General features: G+C 48.0%; 3 protein-coding genes and 2 pseudogenes across 3 annotated transcripts; all 5 read right to left on the bottom strand.

The window, feature by feature from the left end:
- Positions 1-267: 267 nt before the first annotated feature.
- On the bottom strand, positions 268-919 carry LOC123150801 (protein TIFY 11e). Its single transcript, XM_044570627.1, has one exon. It carries the CDS (start codon positions 791-793, stop codon positions 383-385), a length of 411 nt encoding a protein of 136 aa, XP_044426562.1. The 5' UTR covers positions 794-919; the 3' UTR covers positions 268-382.
- Positions 920-7,477: 6,558 nt separating this feature from the next.
- Positions 7,478-8,582, bottom strand: LOC123154622 (protein TIFY 11e). The gene has a single exon (XM_044573309.1). It carries the CDS (start codon positions 8,459-8,461, stop codon positions 8,012-8,014), a length of 450 nt encoding a protein of 149 aa, XP_044429244.1. The 5' UTR covers positions 8,462-8,582; the 3' UTR covers positions 7,478-8,011.
- Positions 8,583-11,419: 2,837 nt separating this feature from the next.
- LOC123154623 (protein TIFY 11e-like) lies at positions 11,420-12,208 on the bottom strand (annotated as a pseudogene).
- Positions 12,209-17,656: 5,448 nt separating this feature from the next.
- On the bottom strand, positions 17,657-17,795 carry LOC123155161 (uncharacterized; annotated as a pseudogene).
- A 1,341-nt stretch (positions 17,796-19,136) lies between these two features.
- Positions 19,137-19,807, bottom strand: LOC123150631 (protein TIFY 11e). Its single transcript, XM_044570469.1, has one exon. It carries the CDS (start codon positions 19,706-19,708, stop codon positions 19,289-19,291), a length of 420 nt encoding a protein of 139 aa, XP_044426404.1. The 5' UTR covers positions 19,709-19,807; the 3' UTR covers positions 19,137-19,288.
- Between the last annotated feature and the right edge of the window lie 409 nt (positions 19,808-20,216).

Genomic DNA, 20,216 nt, shown 5'->3' with positions numbered 1-20,216 from the left:
ATAGATTAGATTGATTTGCTTAGTATTAGTTTGCAACCTGCTGTAGATTCTCTCTGATTTTTTAGATCGAGCTTGTTATTTCCCGGCAACGGGAAGACGAGGGGTGGATGGACGCGCACAGCGCCGCCGCCTCAAGCACTGCGGGCAGCGCACACTCCCGCCGGCAACGCGCCCTCGAAGAGATTCCCGGCGACGTCGACCCCACACGATGTATGATTTGACACCTCAACAATTCGCCATGACCAGTTTGTCAAAACAAGAACAGCAGGAATTTCTGACCATAATTCAGAGCAAGAATCTTGATCATAATTGGGAGCAAAGACACACATCGACCGTAAATTACACACATCTCAGGCTACTCTAGAGTACGATTGAACACGAACTAGAGCGTAAGCGTGAGACGGTAACAGGACGCATCGCCGTCGGGCCGGCTGTAGGGGACGGCGCGCGCGGCGAGCCTGCCCTTCCTCTTCTCCATGAACCGCTGCAGGGACGCCTTCCTCGCCATGGGCAGGTCGCCACCTGTTGCGGCAGCTGCGACACGGAGCAGCTCGGCCGCCCTGTCAGCCGGGACCTCGTCGAGCACCTGCACCTGCCCGCCGTAGAAGATAGTCATCTGCGCGTGCTCCGGCGCAGGACCCGCGTGCTCGTCTTGCGCGGGCACTTCCGCTCCGGGCATGAGGGGGAGGACGACCGTGGGCGCCGGCCGCGCGTCCGCCGCCTTGATGCAGCGGCTGAGGACGCCGCACGCTGCAGCGAACCGGAGGCCCTTAGCGCTCCCTGTCGCCGCCATTGCTTGCCGGTGGATCGATCGATCGGCCACCCTGTACGCTCTGGAAGCCTGGCGAGCTCGCAGTGCCTCTGCTAGTTGATCCGGTGTTGGTTGCAGGAATGATAATGATAAACTGATGGATTAGGAGGTGGTGAGATGGGTTTGATTTATAGGAATCGCGCGGCCTGTGGGCTGTTGCTGTCAAATGGGGGGACGCGGGTTGCTTCTTTCTGGTCGACTTTGGCACCAAGAACACGTGCTGGTCGAGGGACAGCACGAAAATTTCAGCGTGGTGGATGGTATACTCCCCTCGTGTAGCACGTTGAGTTGTTAATTCGGCGGCAGGCAGACAGATTAGAAATTGATGAAGTAGATCATTTTCCTGCTGCCGACTCCGGTGCAGCGATCATAGACACAAGAGGCCGAGGCCCCTCTGCTAACAACTAGAGTATGAACTAAAACAATGTCAAACTACAGTACATGGACATAAATAAAGCAAATGGTGATCAAGCACATCCTGAACAGCTAAGAGCGAGCCACTGGCCAGCTAATCAGTCCATCTAAACGTTCTCTGCTCCTTGGAAACAAATGCTCACAAGAGGATGGACAGGAAGTAATAAATTTTTTGAATGTTGTGACTGTGAGTCTTGAAGAGAAATAACTAGGTTTGCCTATTCCAGAGGACGCATGGTAGAGGGTAAATTCAACCAACAAAAATAAAGTGAGGAAGAGAATGAATGATTGAACTGAAAAAAATATTCTTTCGATGGAGCCAAGGAGAACCAAATAAATCTGTGGTTGAGGCGGTCCTCACCTTTGCAATGAGTGTTTTTAAGTTTCCAGCAACCCTTTCTGAGAAGCTCATACACATGATCAGAGAGTTTTGTTGGGGAGATGATAATGATCACCGACATATCCACTCGTCTAGTTGGGAGAAAATTACAGGTCGAAAAAACATGGAGGTGAGCGATTCAAAGCCCTTAAAGTTTTTAACCATGCTCTCCTTGCTAGCCAAGCTTTTTTTTAGAAAAGGAGGAAGACCCCCGGCCTCTGCATCTGGACGATGCATGCAGCCACTTTATTAATTATTCACACAAAACCTTATAAAGTAATACAACAGTAAGACTAAAGTCACCTTCTAGGCAATATTTGTCGCTACTCCTATCCAGTTGATGAAGAGATGCTCATAGTCTGGGCCTAATACTAAACAGACCTCGCAGCCAAACCTAACATCTAAGACCTGATGCGCCAACCAGGACGCCTGCCGGGTATGGGGCATCCACCGGTCCAGCGCACACTCAGAGGCCGCCGCCGCCACCTGCCACCAATCCATCTTCAGAGAAGTACTGCTGCATCTACCTTGCCCGGTCTAGCTGCCGTCGATGCCACCACGACGCCTGACAGCGTCACCCTCCTGCGCGAGTCCATCACCGCACATCAGACCCCTAATCTCCAGGGCGCCATGCCATCGAGATCTGTCACCATCAATGTGTATGACGAAGCACCGCTCAACCAAAGACGTCGTCCACTGGTTCCTCGAGTCCGCGTACACCTCCAAGAAAGACGCCCCCAAGGGGGAAACGACACAATCGCACTGCCATCTTCTGATCTATCGATCTAGGGTTTCCCCCGGAGGTAGCAGATAGTAGTCTAGAACTTCTCCATGACGATGCCTTCAAGAAGGAAACGACGCCATAGAGCGCCACGACCGCCGGCTTTGGTATCTAGCCAAGAGCAGGTTTTCACCCAGATCTGTTCGAAGAATTCCATCCAGCTTCTTGTGCACGGACTGTCGCCTTCTCTGTCGGAGACTAGACCAAAAGGATCCAGCCGCCGCCGCCAGATCCATGCAGCCAAGCTTGGTGGCTTATTGTATATCCCGACAATTTGTTCGCGAGAGCGCTCAAGGCAAAATACTATCATGGGGCTGATCTACTGGACACGGCGTTTATTCATAAAGCGTTACCGGGTTGGCACGGCATCATGCATGGTTTGGAACTCCTTAAAAAATGATGTATTTGGCGCATCTGCAATGGAAAAAGTATTAACATTTGGAGAGACAATTGGATCCCGAGAGTAAATATGGATATAAAACAAATATGGCGAACTCACAAATCCGTTGGGTAGTGGACCTCATCGACCTAGAGAATCATTCTTGGAAGGTAGATAATATCATGCACATATTTACACACCAAGATGCAAATGATATTTTGCTTATGTGACTCACAAATCATGATGAAGATGATTATATTGCTTGGCAACCAGAAACGAACAGATTTTTCACTATCCACGGCGCGTACCGGCTAGCCATGGACGAAAAGATGTTTGAGATGATTGGGTCCAGCCACAATATCTCAGGGGATCGTAGTATTTGGAATAATATCTGAAAAACAAATGTTTTCCCCAAAAGCGTGTATTTTTACATGAAGACTAGCAATTGAATCCCTTGCAGTTCAAACTAACAGATATCGATGCATCCCAGGTCTCACTCCGATTTGTAATGTATGTGGTGCTGATGATGAGACGGGCTTCCATGGGCACACCGATGCAAGTTTGCGAGGGCCCTTTGGCATGAGTCAAAGGACGTGTGGAATCTCCCGCAAGCATGAAATAAACTACACTAGAAGGGATTGGATCCTGGTCCTCCTAGACAAAGTGAGCGAAGATCCAAGACAAAAATTTATGCTATTCGAGTGGTGTGTGTGGCATCATAGAAGTGATGCGATCTTTGCAAAAGGTAAAGAAAAAAATTTCCCATTCTGCTCGATTTATGCAAAACTACCTTGTAAACCTCTGCATGATTGTGGACGGAAATTCTAAGATAGATCGAAAAGGGAAAAGTCACATGGTTAAATTACCAAACTTGGAACAACATGATAATACAAAGAAAAACTATGGCAGGAACATAGTCTTGGTTGGGCCAAGGTCAACGTTGATGGAAGTTTCTTGGAGGAAAGCAGGAGTGGAGCGTGGGGCGCTGTGGTTTGGGGTCATGATGGGAGAATTATTAGACTGCTTGGGACTATATACCGCGCTGCAATGGAGCGAACTATGAGGAAGCCATTGCTTGCCTAGAAGGATTGCAAAAAGCGGTGTTGGGTACTGATCTACCTTTAATCATCGAGACAGATTGCAGCTCGGTGAAGAAGGCACTCAACCCCTCGTCTGTTGGTAGGTCAAAAATTGGAGCAATTGCGAAGGAATTTCAAGCAAGGAAATAGAGAAGTTAAAGTTTGCAAAGCAGATAGAAGGGACAATAGTTTAGCTCATAGTCTTGGTCAGTTCGGGCGAAGAGTGTTGTATGGTGGGGTTATGAAAGGTATAGTACCAACCTATGTGTTGATTGTGGCCTTGCACGATTGTAAGAACAATGCTTCCCCTACTTAATTATACAACTCTCTATAAAAGTACTCTACTATGAGCTACTAGTAAAATGGAGAGAACGACGTGCTAGCTCATCGGCAGCTCCAATAGTTCCGGTGCATTAGACGACCTAACAAGGGGAATGTAGCGCGACCTCGTGCCTTCATCGAGGATGTGTCTGGTGAGCTCGAGTGCCTCCACCGTCAGTGATGAGGCAGCCAACTACGCTCCCTGCTGCCAGATCTGACCGGATTAGGCCCAAGTCAGGCGTGGTCGTCTCGTTGCACTAACACCATGGCCATCACGTGTAGTGGATTTCAAGGGCACGGCCGTAGTTGCCATCCTGTGTGTCGACTCTGCGGTCGTTCGCACACAGTGGAGGTGTCGTTAGATGTGTAGGTAGGCATATGTGGTGCTAGTGTGTGTGTGGGGGGGTGGGGGGGGGTGGGGGTGGGGGTGGGGGTGGGGGTGGGGTTCCAAGGAACATAGATCCTTTAACTTAAGTCACCTCCCTTTGGTGTGACTTAAGCCAGATAATCCTGATGTGCATTTGGCCGGACATACAATCCTCTACTTCTATTCCAAAAAAAATCTCATTTCAAAAAAGAAAAACAGCCCCCTTGAGCATGACTTAACCATGCTCTATACCTTATGCTTGCATAAAATTCTGATGTTGTAGGTGTGTGTTGTGATACATATCTAATGCATAGCCTATTATACCCCACATGTTGCATATTATCATGTTACCTAGCATGTCATGTTGCTTGCCATCCTGCTTGGTGTAGCATGCATGCTTAGGTTGCAGCCACTGTCATGTTACATTCTTATGGCATGCTTATGTTGGGTTCACTTTAATTATGGATAATGCCATGCTTCTAGAGTTGAGGCTATGTTATGGTTAGTAATGTGGTAATAAGATAGAATGGCAACTATAGGAGACCATGCGTAGTTCGTGCATCGGTGTTTGTTCCACTCGAACCGACTAGGAGTTCTTGGGGGCTTGATTCAAGATTGAGGCCCCCTTGACCGGTACCCAAAAATTACAAACATTTCCAAGGGCCGCATGCTGGTTATATATTTGCTTCTTTGACGATTTTTCTTGTGGTTCAAATAGTTGGCGTTTTCATACTCCATGCTAGTGGAGACTTCAAGCTACTAAGGTTCTAGGATCACTAACATCCCGGTTGGGAGTCCACAAAGGAACAAGCCCATGAAGGACTATCAACCACTAAGAAGGAGCAATCAACCTATGCCATCATGGTGCACGACCACAAAGATCTACCCTCACTTGAGGTAGATCTTTACAAAGAGGTGATCTTCAAACCCATAAAAATTCTTGTGGTCTTCACAACTTGAAGACCCCCAATCACCTAGCCGATCTAGGAGGCACACACCCTCCAAAAGTAACAAGATTGAGGTTGCTTGGTGATGATTCCCTTGCACTTGTGCTTAAGAAGATAATCTCCTCCACACTCAATCTCTCTCAAGATATGGATTTTGGATTGGATAGGTAGGAGTGGAAAGCAAGGAGGGGATTAGAGATCAAAGACATGGCTTGATGGTTGGAGTAGAAAGCTCTTTGATTGGCATAACAAGGTGTTCTCCATCAGAAAATATGATGGGAGTGATGTTTGCTTTGAGTGAATTTATGGGGGTATAAATAGGCTGGACCAGAATCCTAATCATTACACACCTTTTAACATGGCTTAGAAGTTCCAAACAATGCTAAAGGTCATAACTTTCAAACGGCTTGGACAACCTAAGCTGGATTTGTTTGGAGGCTTTGCGTGAACTACCTCGCATGTGGCATACACTCTAGAACAACTTTGGAATTTCTGACGGGAGTCGTTCGGAGGTCCCAAGTAATATACATAAGATTTTCCCAACTAGCTTGGTGGTTCCGGATGGAATACATTGGTAGCTCCGAACATCCAGGTTTAGCAATGGTTATATCTGCATAATAGATTGGAGGGTCCGACTGGAAATGCTCGGCGGCTCCGAAGGAATGAAACTTAGATAGATATAGTGGAGAAATGAAAGTCTTTAGGGACTTGGAGTTCGATCTTTCAGCACATGGAGAAAGAAACTCAGCTTAGCAACCTCATTCCTCTTTTGATAGCATCGACATAACTATAAACTCAATGTGATCTTGGATTACTACTCCCTCCATTTCTAATTATAAGAAGTTCTAAGTTTTTTTTTCTGAATTTGATGTATATAAGAGTGTTTTAGCTTGTATGTTCACTCATTCTGGTCTGTATGTAGTCCATATTGAAATATCGAAAACATCTTGTATTAGTGAACAGATAGAGTATAATATAAAAGCTAAGTCCTTGGCTTGGCTAACAGTTGTCTTCTTGTAAATTTGTGGGGGCCACCTTTCATCTCCTTTGTTCAACCTAATGAAACTTCCTTGCTATAAAATAGTTACAACACTAGTTCATTTAGATATGGTGGCATTAATTACCAAAATCCACCAAGGGGACTAACTGAACTTTCACTTGAGGACAAGAAATGTTTTGTGGGGCAGTTGGCACATCCGTAGTAGCAGAGGCAAATTGGGCTTGGTGGTCATGAGTCATGGGTGAGCTGCAATGGACTTGTTCTAACCAAGGAGGCTACAAAGTGGCAAGCAAGGGAGGCTACAAGAGGCAATCAATGACAAGCAAAGGAGGAATTAAACAAAATAGACCTGGCTTGGCCTTCCCTCCGCCCAGTTCTTCCTTTTGTACCAGACGAGTGTACCATGTCTCGCTCCTCTACCTTTGACCTGTACTTTTCCATCCTTAACTCTCTTCTCTGGATTATACCTCCTCCGTGAACCTTGGTTTGATGAATCTAACTCATACACCGAGAACATTATATCCTCCTATTTCTTTCGCTTTAGGACTAATTTGTTCCATCCTGATATATGACTATGACACCTCTTCGATGTTGCCGATTGTCATCACGCACATCAAGGGTGGGGCCTTGGCATATATTTTGTGCAGGCAAAGTAATCATTCGAAACATTTACTTTCTTGCTATAATTCATGCCACACCGTTTTTGTAAATATCAAATTTCCGCTCTATTGATAGATTTGGCAAATATAAAAAAATCCCTGATTCTAGAGGTCTCATCCCAAAAACCCGTGCTTAGAATCATTTGAATGAAGGATCGAAGGTTTTCAGAAGAAAAAAACTTGAATTGTTCACATGCCTTTTTACAAAGCTTTATACTGCAATGCAATAGTGTTACAACCCAGATGCAACAACATGGGCATTCCATAGCAGGGACACTAAAGTGGAACAAGCTAAGGAAAAACGGCGACTGACGATAGAGGTGTCTGATGAAACAAAACATGTATCAAGGGACACTTATTCACAAGGGACTATGCAGTCCAAGCGTCACATGCATGCTGCTGGGCCACAATTATATAAGTCAGCCATTGGGGCTGGTGAGCGCATCCGGTGGATCATACAACTGAATCAAAGGGAGAATATTTGGTGCTACCGAGGCTCAGGTGCTCCCGTGATACGGCTCCTGAGCATCCGCACCGAGATATTCTTCCCCGAATCGAAGTACCCTGGAAGGGCGAACTACTTCTCCTCTCTCTCTCTCTCTCTATCTCGCTTGAATTCATGTTCTCTCTGTAGTTGTTCCTGTTGGTTGTGAAATCTATTCCCGGAGATTGAGAAATCTGTTCCTGGACATTGTGACAGTAGTTCCTGTGATCTGTGTGTAGTAGGATCGTAAGTCGTAACAAGTACAGTAGTCCCATAAGAACAGTAGGGTCAACGGTCATACTATGTATTTGCAGTATAAAGTTTTACTGGCGAGCCCCAATAAAACAGCTAAGCATAAACACTTGGTGAGCCTCTAAGCTTGAACACGAATCAGAAGAGCGTAAGCGTGAGACGGTTACAGGGGGGCACGTCGCCGTCGGGCCGGCTGCAGGGAAGGGCGCGCGCGACGAGTCTTCCCTTGCGCTTCTCCATGAACCGCTGCAGCGACGCCTTCCTCGCCATGGGCAGGTCGCCATCCGCCGCCGCGCAGCTCCCTCGCGGTGTGCCTGAGACAGCAGCGGCACGGAGCAGCTCGGCCGCCCTGTCGGCCGGGACCTCGTCGAGCACCAGCACCTGCCCGCTGTAGAAGATGGTCATCTGCGCGCTCGCCGGCGCAGGACCCGCCTCGTGGTCGTCTTGCAGCGCGGGAACTTCCGCTCCGGGCATGAGGGGGAGGACCACCGTGGCCGCCGGCCGCGCCTCCGCCGCCTTGATGCAACGGCTGAGAACGCCGCACGCTGCAGCGAACTGGAGGCCCTTAGCGCTCCCTGTCGCCGCCATTGCTTGCCGGTGGATCGATCGATCGGCCACCCTGTACGCTCTGGAAGCCTGGCGAGCTCGCAGTGCCTCTGCTAGTTGATCCGGTGTTGGTTGCAGGAATGATAATGATAAAACTGATGGATTAGGCGGTGGTGAGATGGGTTTGATTTATAGGAATCGCGTGTTTCCTGTAGGCTGTTGCTGTCAAATGCGGAGGCGATTTGATAATTTGCCACCCTTACTTCCCCCTTTCACAATTTGCCATCCATTGTCTCAATGACGGACGGGCCCGGGCCACACCTGTCATTCTAGGGGGGTGCGGCAAATTATGAAAGGGGAAGGTAAGGGATAGCAAATTGACGCGGGCTGTTTCTTTCTTTCTGGTTGCCTTTGGCACGAAGAACACGTGCGGGTCGACAGCACGATGGTTGCAACGTGGTGGATGGTACTCCCCTCGTGCCGCACGTTGAGTTGTTAATTCGGCGGCAGGCGGCAGGCGGCAGGCGGACAGATTAGAAATTGATGGACCAGATCCTTTCCCCGCTGCCGACTCTGGTGCAGCGGTACAAGAAGCCGAGGCCCCTCTGCTAACAACTAGAGTACGTATGAACTAAAACAGTGTCAGTACAAGGACATACTGTATATAAGTAAATACAGCGGAGTAAACGACGAGTAAATCTTAGTGGAGTTTTTTCATACACTAAGTTTTGGTCGTTTCTAGCCGATTCCTTAAGTACAACAGATTTTTTTATTACCAAATTCATTCCATTTTCGGATGCCAAACTATTTTTTTCATTTTCTTGAACGGCACATGGTATACTGAAATATATTATAATTCATCAATTCTTCGCTAAGAGAACTTATCTGAAGAAAATTACAAGAAAAATTACACACTTTAATAGAAATCCAGCTTTCATAACTGTTTCCACTAGTTGGATTAATACTTTATCTATGTCTTTATTGTCCATATTGTTAGGTTTCTCAATTGGCTTTTCGAGGTTGCACACTTCTTCCCTCTCTCCTCCACACAATTGGACATTACGTCGTATCGGGTCTCATCTCTAGTCTCTAATCTAGTAAATAGTGCACGAACATCTAGCAAATTTCTCGCTGGTCAACAGATTGATGTACTCTTCTTATTAATACCAAAAATCGCATCTATCCCACACACAATTTTAAGCAACAATAAGCTACGAATTGCGCCGAATCCGAAGAACAATCACACAAATAAACACTCACCCCGTCCTTTTTGCACTTGAAGAACACCCATCTGGAACGTTTCAGTGCGCTCAAAACTCAGTGTTGCACTAGTCGTGGCCATTCGTCACACTTATTGACGGATAGCGGGGAGCCGACGAGCTCCTGAGCTAGTACTGAGCTTGGCTGACAGCAGCAGTGCGTGACTGTGCCGGTGGCCAGTCGACCAGTGATATCCGAGCACCTAGAGGAGGAGGCCATACCAAGATGCGGCGGAGAGTCATTGCAGGGGCTGCACGAGTCTGTACCTGTTGAATCCATCCAAAACACGACGGTGCCGGTGGCCGGATTCGTCGAATCCGACGTCGATGGCGAGGGTCGTAGATCTGCCGATTTCGCCAACCTGTGACGGCAAGAGAGGCCTAAATCCAGGTGGGTGAGAGGCGTGGAGGGTCATACGGAGTGTCGGCAGTGGCGAGTGGTTCCGACGAAGGCGGGAAGGAGGCATCAAAGTAGATGCGGTGTGAGGGTGGGCTTGGTGTGGACGAGAGGGAAGACTTTTTGCTCGGGCGGGTGGGCAGGCGAGTAAAAATAGGCATCCATGAAGTCGAGAAGTACATTTTTTTCACTCTTCTAACCGGTTTAGAAGATCGGTTAGATGGAGATTAAGGAAGTAAAATTGAAATTTACTTCTCTATGACTTTTTAAAGGATCGGCTAGAGATGCATTAAGAGGGAGAGAATGTCGTGCTAGCTCACCGGCTTTTTTTGTCCCTTTTCTCTTGTATATAACAGGCCTTGCACGTGGTAATGGGCCAGCCAATATGCTGGTCATGACGTCCCCTGTTTTTTCCTTTTTCCTTTCTTATTTTTGTTTTTGCTTTTCCTTCTTTAACTTAGTCTGGGATTTCTAAAAAGTCCAAATTTGAAAAAGTTGCAAGTACTAAAAATATAGATACATCATAAAATATTTGTGAATTCAAAAAACATTCGAGAAATCATAAAATCTTCGTGATTTTTAAAAACTGTTCGCATATTATAAAAAATCACGATTTCAAAAACATGAATCAGAAAAATGTTCATCATTTTTAAAATACGATCGTGTATTCAAAACATATTCGGGAATTTGAAAACAATGTCCATGAAATTTTAGAAGATGTAAAAAAAAAAAACCAATTAGGAAGTAACGAACAAAACGAACCATCTCTTAGGTAGATGTTTTATTAGGGTATCTGTAGAGGTTGTTTTTTGATTTTATTTAGTCCCTCGCACATTGAGTAAAAAAAGGTTTTTGTGTTCTGTATAGTGCTGAGCCCCCAAAAAATTGACACATTTTGCTATGGGTTAGTTTTTGTAAGCTATATGAAAATGACTAAATGTCTATTTTGCCTTCATACACAGCTATTCTGGTACCACAGTTCTACTGGTTATGGAAAACACCACTACGCTAGATCAGGACGAGACACATCATGCATCAGTCTAGCTCAGGCAGGGGTCCATCAATATAGTTTGCTCAACAAAAAAATATTTCATTGTGGCGCCTTAGGAAATCAAATCGTGAGGAGACCGTCATATTTTCAGTTCTTGAAATGACTTTTTAAAAGTGCCTTCTCATTATGACATCACTCAGATATAGTTTGTGAAATGACGTACCGAGAATCCTTATCTCATCCTGCCATTTGATTCTGACTTTTTTTTATCTCTACCATATCTACATAATCTGATTGTTTTAATCTCATTGCAATGCACGTGCATATTTACTAGTAATAATTCAGATCAACTCTTGTTTCAAAAAAATAATAATTCAGATCAACAAGTTGGGCTCCAACAGTAGGCACACATTTGCTTGGACCGTCCCAAATTACAACAGCCATAATTTCTGTTCATGGTAATTTAGAGCGACGGGAACAGGCGAGTGGGTCAGCAATTTGGACTTCAACAGCAGCGTCGTATTTACATGGACCGTAATTTACTCAGGCTACTCTAATAGTACTAGTACGCATGAACACTTATCAGAGGGTAAGCGTGAGACGGTTACAGGAGGCCGCGTCGCCGTCGGGGCGGCTGTAGGGGACTGCGCGCGCGGCGACCCTTCCCTTGCGCTTCTCCATGAACCGCTGCAGCGACGCCTTCCTCGCCATCTGCCGCCTCGCCAGTCCCTCGCGTGGCGCCTGCTGCGGCAGCGACACGGAGCAGCTCGGCCGCCCTGTCGGCCAGGACCTCGTCCAGCACCAGCACCTGCCCGCCGTAGAAGATGGTCATCTGCGCGTGCCCCGGCGCAGGACCCACCGTGTGCTCGTCTTGCGCGGGCACTTCCGCTCCGGGCATGAGGGGGAGGACCACCGTGGCCGCCGGCCGCGCGTCCGCCGCCTTGATGCAGCGGCTGAGAACGCCGCACGCTGCGGCGAACCGTCGGCTCTGAGCGCTCCCTGACGCCGCCATTCTTGGCGCTCGATCGATTGACCCCGCTGTACGCTCTCAAACCCCCTGTCGGCTACTCGGCTCTGCCTCTGCTAGTGCTAGTTGATGGGGTGTTGTGTTCGTTGGAGGAACCGAGGAAGGAGATTGATGGACTGGATCACTGGAGACGTGAGATGGGTTTGATTTATAAGAATCGCGCGCGTCCTGTTGGCTGTTGCTGTCAAATGCGGGGAGGCGGGGTGTTTCTTTCTGGTAGTTGGAGGAAGGAAATTTCTGGCACGAAGAACACGTGCTGGTCGACCGCAATATAGTTTCAACGTGGTGGCTAAATGGTCCTAGTGGTGGCCCTCATGCTGCAGCGTTTAGTTGTTAAGGGCATGAACAATGAAGGCATCACCATGCAGCCTGCCCCATCTGCCATGTAGGTTAAGATCATTGTATAATTTTTCTTTTCCCAAAGCAGTCCCGAATAAGATCACGGACATGACAAGGAGTCTTGAAATGGTCGAGAGGTAAAAATTGATATATAGGACGATAGTATTCGGAACGCCAGAAGTGTTTCGGGGGTACCGGGTACATATCGAGTCACCGAAAGAGGTTTTGGGCACCCCCCCCCCCCCCCGGCAACAATATTGGCCTAATGGGCCAAGGGGACAATATTGGCCTAATGGTGCGCCCCCATGTAGGCTGAAATAGAAGCAAAAGGAAAGAGGGGATCCTCCCCTTTCCTTCCCTTCCCCTCTCTTTCCTTTCCCCTCCGATGAATAAGGAGGGGGGGGGGGAGGCGAATTGGGGAGGAACCCCAAATAGGATTCGGCCTACTTGGGCGCCCCGCTTGGCTGCTCCTTCTTCCTCCCACCTATATATATATATATATATATATATATATATATATATATATATATATATATATATATATATATATATATATATATATATATATATATATAAGGGAGGGGGGAGACGTCTGGAACACGCAACAACATCTGTTAGCCGTGTGCGGCACCTCCCTCCATAGATTACACCTCCGATCATATCTTCGTAGTGCTTAGACGAAACCTTGCGCGGATCACTTCACCATCACCGTCAGCACGCCGTCATGCTGACGGAACTCTCCCTCGACACTTTGCTGAATCAAGAGTTCGAGGGACGTCAGTGAGCTGAACGTGTGCAGAACTCGGAGGTGCCGTACGTTCGGTGCTTGATCGGTCGGAATGAGAAGAAGTTCGACTACATCAACCGTGTTATCAAACGCTTCCGCTTTCGGTCTACAAGGGTACGTGCATCTCCTAGATAGATCTTGCGTGAGCGTAAGATTTTTTTTGAAATTGCATGCTACGTTTCCCAACACAGTTTGTGAGGATTAGGTGTCGTCGGGTATTCGCCCCATAGCAGGTGTCTCGTGTAAAAGTATATGGAAAGCGTAGAACCCTTGTCTCGGGCCGCATGTATATATTGGGCAAAAGCCTTGGCATACAAGTTTACAGGAAGATCGAGAGAACGATCATGAGATCGACCGGGGCGGTCGTTATAGAGGATAAGGAGAGAAGAGGAGATAGAGATAGAGTACAGAATTTAAACAGACTTCTATCCTTATACAACTCCTATACCCATCTATTCTAACACACCCCCTCAATCTAAACCTCAATGAGCTTTGCCAAGGTTAAGATTGTACTTAAATTCATTCAACCTTCTCTCTGTAAGAGGCTTGGTAAACCCATCTGCAAGCTGATCTCCTGTGGGAATAAACCGAATCTCCAGAAGCTTTCGAGCTACTCTTTCTCTAACAAAATGGAAATCAACCTCAATGTGTTTTGTCCGTGCATGGAAAACAGGATTTGCTGAGAGATACGTTGCACCAATATTATCACACCATAATCTCGCAGCCTGTGGAGTTTTAACTCCAAGCTCATAGAGTAACGTTTGTATCCACATCACTTCAGCTGTAGCATTTGCCAGAGCTTTATATTCAGCCTCTGTGCTTGACCTAGAAACTGTGGCCTGTTTTCTTGCACTCCATGACACAAGATTAGTTCCCAGAAACACAGCAAAACCACCTGTAGATCTTCTATCATCAGCACATCCTGCCCAGTCAGCATCAGAGTATGCAGTAACAAGCATAGAAGAGGATTTGGTAATGTTAAGACCAAGACCTTCTGAAAACTTGAGATACCTTAAAATTCTTTTAACTGCAGTCCAATGAGTAGTTCTAGGTGCATGTAAATATTGGCATACCTTGTTTACTGAATAAGATATATCAGGACGGGTGAGTGTTAAGTACTGCAAGGCACCTACAACGCTCCTATAATTTGTTGCATCTTCTGGTCCAAGAACTTCTCCACTTTCCACTGTAAGCTTTTCTGAAGTAGAAATTGGAGTGTTAACTGACTTACACTTTTTCAATCCTACTCTTCTGAGGATATCAGTTGTATATTTTTCTTGTGAGAGAAGTATGCCATCTTTAACTTGCTTTACCTCTATACCAAGGAAATAGTGAAGATCACCCAAGTCCTTAAGAGCAAATTCCAGCTTAAGATCTTTAAGCAAGCAAGTAGTGGCATCTGAACTTGAACTAGCAACAATTATATCATCAACATAAACAAGCACAAAGATAGTGACATGGCCTTTATGAAAGAAGAACAATGAGGTATCTGCCTTGGATGGTATGAACCCAAGACGTTGCAACTGCATACTTAGTCTGGAATACCAAGCTCTTGGGGCCTGCTTTAAACCATACAAAGCTTTATCCAATTTACAAACGTGTTGTGGTGTGCTGGGATTCTCATAACCTGGTGGTTGCCGCATGAACACTTCTTCCTCAAGAACACCATGAAGAAACGCGTTCTGAACATCTAGCTGTCTTAGACTCCAACTTCTGGAAACAGCAATAGACAAGACAAGTCGAATAGTAGTTGACTTAATAACAGGACTAAAGGTATCTTCATAATCAATTCCAAACCTTTGTTTAAATCCTTTGGCAACTAATCTGGCCTTATACCTGTCTATGCTTCCATCAGACTTTCTTTTTATCTTATACACCCATTTGCAATCAATAACATTGTCTCCATACTTTGGTGGAACCAAGTGCCAAGTCTTATTTTTCATAAGTGCATCATATTCTTTATCCATAGCTTCCTTCCAATCCTTATTAGCAAGAGCATCATGCAAATGAATTGGTTCACCGGTGGTGGTAAGAAAAGCACGTTTGATTTTGTCATACCTTATCGTGCCATCATTATACTGTTTTTCCTTGACGATACCTGACCGAGACCGTGTTTGCCGAAGAAAGGATGTAGGCGGTACAGGAACGGTTGCCACAGAAAATCCAGCCATCTCCTGATCCGAGATGGGTCCATGCAGTGAACCAGAGCCAGCCGGCTCATGATCCGAGGCGAATCCATGCAGCGACTCAGTCGCGCGCCCGCGACCAGACGCACCAGCCGCCGTGGGGTCAGGCTCGCACCCACGGTCGGGCGTTATGGAGACCCGTGAAGGCGACGCGGTGGATTCATCCCCCCCGCACATGGGCTGGCAGCGCGGGAAGACGTGGCGAGCGAGGGCGCGGCAGGATTGGCGCAAGGCGACACGGCGGGACCGGTGGGCGCCATCCAGTCAGCACGGTCGGCCACCAGACCAGGTGAGGCCAAGCGCATGGGGGAATCCACCTGGGATCGCGCGCCGCCAGAGACAGCAGGCTGGGCGGGCGAATCTGCCTGGGATCGCCCGTTGTCAGCCGGATCAACATCAATTTCTGTGCCTGTTTTGTTGGTTTCCTCACACATAAAATGACAACGTGAATTAGCACAAATATCAATAGAACCGGAATTTTCTTGGGATTTTTGTACATGATCAGGTTCATTTAATTCCCCCTCACGACCAGGTAGTGTAGTAGGATTAGAAAGGAGGGCAATTTCTGCGCGAAGTAGGGCTCCCGCATTGGGATGGAGTTTGGCAAAAGGAAAGAGTGTCTCATCAAAAATAACATCACGAGAGATATAAATATGTCCAGTAGAAATTTCAAGGCATTTATAACCTTTATGAAGATTACTATAGCCAAGAAAGACACATTGAGTGGATCTAAACTCAAGTTTATGATGATTGTAGGGACGCAAATTGGGGTAACAAGCACACCCAAATATCTTGAGATAGTTGTAATCAGGTTTTTGATGATAGAGACGCTCTAATGGAGTAGTGTTGCCAATAACTCTGCTAGGGAGCCTATTAATAAGATAAGTGGCAGTGATAAAGGCTTCATCCCAGTACTTGAGAGGCATGGAAGCATGAGCTAAAAGGGAAAGACCAACTTCAACAATGTGGCGATGTCTGCGCTCAGCGGAGCCATTCTGTTGATGAGCATGAGGACAAGACACATGGTGGACTATTCCAATGCTACGGAAAAAAGAGTGGAGTTTTTCATACTCCCCTCCCCAGTCACTTTGGACGGCAAGAATTTTCCTATCAAATTGGCGTTCAACAAGTTTCTGAAATTCTTGGAAAATAGAGAAAACCTCAGATTTGTATCGAAGCAAATAGATCCAAGTGAACTTGCTATAATCATCGATAAAACTGACATAATATTTCTTTCTACCAAAAGAATCACGGGCATGGCCCCATACATCACTGAAAATAAGGTCTAACAAAGCATGAGACACACTAGTTGACTTGGAATAAGGAAGCTGATGACTCTTGGCACACTGACAAGCTTCACAAACAGACTCACAAGCTGGACTGGACGACAAAGAAAGTTTGTCTTTATGAACTATTTGTTTGACAATGATCGAAGATGGATGCCCTAATCGTTGATGCCACCGTGCCAAGGAGGGCTTGATGACGGAGTAGACGTGACGACGCTTGCAACCTAGTGCTCCGGATGGAATAGGGTAGAGCCCTCCAACGCATCTACCGTGATGAAGTAGTTCCCTCGTTGCCCGATCCTTGATGAAAAAATAACGAGGGTGAGTTTCAAAGAAGACATTATTGTCGGTGGCGAGACGAGACATGGAAGCAAGGTTCTTGTCAGCTTGAGGAACATGAAGCACATCTCTAAGAACAAGATTACGTTTAAGAGTAGGGGAATTAATAGAACCTTGACCGATGTGACAAATATCCATACCTCCGCCGCTGGCAGTATGAATCTGGTCGGTGCCTTGGTAGCGCTCACGAAGGGCGAGTTGCTCGAGCTCGTTTGTCACGTGGTCTGTAGCGCCAGAGTCCACGTACCAGACACCGTCACCACCCTGGTCACGCATGGCAGCAACAACATGGCGGGCGTCGGGCACGAAATCTTCGTCATAACGATGCCAACAGTCAATCACCTCGTGGCCAGACTTTTTGCAAAGCTGGCAGCGAGGACGGCCACGGGAAGGAGGGCGACGGCCGTTGTTGTTGTTGAAGCCGCCGCCATTGCCGCTGGAGTTGTAGCCGCCCCCACCATGGGAGGCAGAACTCCCACCAGAGCGGGCACCATCGCCAGGAGGAGCGCCGCGTCCACGCCCACCGCCACGTTGCCCCTGGTGACCGCGCCCACGGCCGCGGCCACGAGAGGCGGAGTTGACAGAGGACTGTCGAAGATCGCCGCCATGGAGGAGGGTGAGGCGGGCATCAAAACTGAGCAGTTGCCTGTAGAGTTCTTGGACGGTGATGGGTTCTACCCTGGCGGCAAGTGCAGACACCACCGGGTTGTACTCCATGTCCAAACCAGCAAGGATTTTGGAGACAATCTCCGGATCAGAGAGGGCCGCAGCCGTGCTTGCGACCTCATCAGTGAGACTTTTGATCTTTCCAAGATAATCAGCCATGGACAGGTTACCTTTCTTGAGGTTGGTGAGCTCGATGCGAGTGTTTATCGCTTGGGCTTGACTTTGGGCAGCAAACATGGCGTGGATGGTGCGCCACACCTCCGCCGGAGTCTGGAGCGTGGCGACCTGAGCAAGAATCTCACGAGAAAACGAACCCATTAAGTATCCTTGAAGCTGTTGTTGCTGTGCATACCAGAGGGATCTCGCAAAGTTGACGATTTGTTCTTCTTTGCCGTCCTTGGTGATGGTGAGAGTGGCCGGCGGTGGCGGGCTCTTCTCGTCGAGGTGGTGCTCCATCTGCGCGCCCTTGATCTGCGGGAGCACGATGGCCTTCCAGAGCAGGAAGTTGCCCCTCGTGAGCTTCTCTTGCGGTGGCGATCCGAGGGAGGTGGTATTGTGGGTGGAGGTGGAAGATGATGCGAAGGTGGAGGATGAGGTGGTGGAAAGCGCACCCATGATGCTCGGCAGCATGGCAGCAGCGGTGGTGGCCATGATCTCGGTCGCGGGGTAGCTAGATGCAATCTCTCTCGATTGAATGAGGAAGAGGCTCTGTTACCATGTAAAAGTATATGGGAAGCGTAGAACCCTTTGTCTCGGGCCGCATGTATATATTGGGCAAAAGCCTTGGCATACAAGTTTACAGGAAGATCGAGAGAACGATCATGAGATCGACCGGGGCGGTCGTTACAGAGGATAAGGAGAGAAGAGGAGATAGAGATAGAGTACAGAATTTAAACAGACTTCTATCCTTATACAACTCCTATACCCATCTATTCTAACATCTCGTACGTGAGTTCCGGTGGTGGATTTCCCGGCGATGCTTTGAACTCGCTTTCCCCTTTCCCGTCCCGTTCTGATTGGTTCATGATGTATTTTCGTTATTCAGTTAGTGGAAAGGGGTTATTCCCAGTTCAAAACAAACCGTATTAGATTACTTCCTTCGTCTCAAAATAAGTTGTTTGCTAAATTAAGAAATATTATTTTAATGATATAAAAGGTCTTATATCTGTTTATAAAGGGATAATTGCCAATTGCCGGTGTCTACCAGCAAAGTGTGTCCAGCTGTCAACACGGCCAAGTGGGAGCTCGATGGGGGGTCGGCAGAAATGAATTACGCACGCTTGCCAATTGCCAACTGCAGGTGTCGACATTTTCAAAAATAAAATAAAAAAATTGCAGGTGTTTACCAGCTACCGCCAACACGGCCAAGTGGGAATCAAAGGCAGGCGTGCGCATGATGTATAATTTTAATTTGAAACGTCGTCAATTCGCCATGATCAGTTCATCAGAAGAACAACAGCAATAATTTCCGATCATAATAAATCAGAGCGACGGGGACAAGCGAGTGTGTCAACAATTTGGACTCCAACAGCAGCCACACATTTGCGTGGACCGTAAATTACTCAGGCTACTCTACTACGCATGAACACGAATCAGAGGGTAAGCGTGAGACGATTACAGGAGGCCGTGTCGCCGTCGGGCCGGCTGTAGGGGACGGCGCGCGCGGCGAGCCTCCCCTTGCGCTTCTCCATGGACCGCTGCAGTGACGCCTTCCTCGCCATGGGCAGGTCGCCGTCCCCTCGCGCGCTGCCTGCTGCGGCAGCGACACGGAGCAGCTCGGCCGCCCTGTCGTCCGGGACCTCGTCGAGCAACAGCACCTGGCCGCCGTAGAAGATGGTCATGTGCGCGCTCGCCGGCGCAGGACCCGCCGCGCGCTCGTCTTCAGCGGGCACTTCGGCTCCGGGCATGAGGGGGAGGACCACCGGCCGCGCCTCGGCCGCCTTGATGCAGCGGCTGAGGACGCCGCACGCTACAGCGAAGCGTCGGCTCTGAGCGCTCCCTGACGCCGCCATTCTTGACCTGACACCGTACGCTCTCGAACCCTCTGTCTGCTCTGCCTCTACTAGTTGATCGGGTGTGGGTTGGAGGAAGGAGATTGATGGACTGGAGATGGTTGGATGGGTTTGATTTATAAGAATCGCGCGTGTGCTGTTAGCTGTTGCTGTCAAATGAGGGGACGTGGGGTGTTTCTCTATGGCTTTTGGAGGAAGGAAATTTCTTGGCACGAAGAACACGTGCTGGTCGACAGCAAAGATGGTTTCAACGTGCTGGCTAAGGGTCCTAGTGGTGGCCCTCGGCGCCGCAGCGTTCAGTTGTTAATTCGGCGGCGGGCGGCAGGCAGCAGGCATAGGACGGACGATGCTTTGGTGCCTTAGAACATCTCCAACAGTCGTGCTAAGCGCCGCGCGTAAAAAACCTGTTTATCACGCGCATTGTGACTGGTTTTGCACGCCCGTCTGCGCTGGCTTCAGCAGCCGCGCTATAATGCAGCGCGCGTGCGCCGCTCCAGCAGAGCGCAAA

The sequence above is a fragment of the Triticum aestivum genome, chromosome 7A (genome assembly GCF_018294505.1).
Source record: "Triticum aestivum cultivar Chinese Spring chromosome 7A, IWGSC CS RefSeq v2.1, whole genome shotgun sequence".
NCBI lineage: Eukaryota > Viridiplantae > Streptophyta > Magnoliopsida > Poales > Poaceae > Triticum > Triticum aestivum.
This window is presented reverse-complemented; position numbering and strand designations above follow the sequence as displayed.

Bases quoted from the DNA above. Each gene is read 5' to 3' on its own strand.
- LOC123154622 (XM_044573309.1), bottom strand. From the start codon at position 8,461: ATGGCGGCGACAGGGAGCGCTAAGGGCCTCCAGTTCGCTGCAGCGTGC.
- LOC123150801 (XM_044570627.1), bottom strand. From the start codon at position 793: ATGGCGGCGACAGGGAGCGCTAAGGGCCTCCGGTTCGCTGCAGCGTGC.
- LOC123150631 (XM_044570469.1), bottom strand. From the start codon at position 19,708: ATGGCGGCGTCAGGGAGCGCTCAGAGCCGACGCTTCGCTGTAGCGTGC.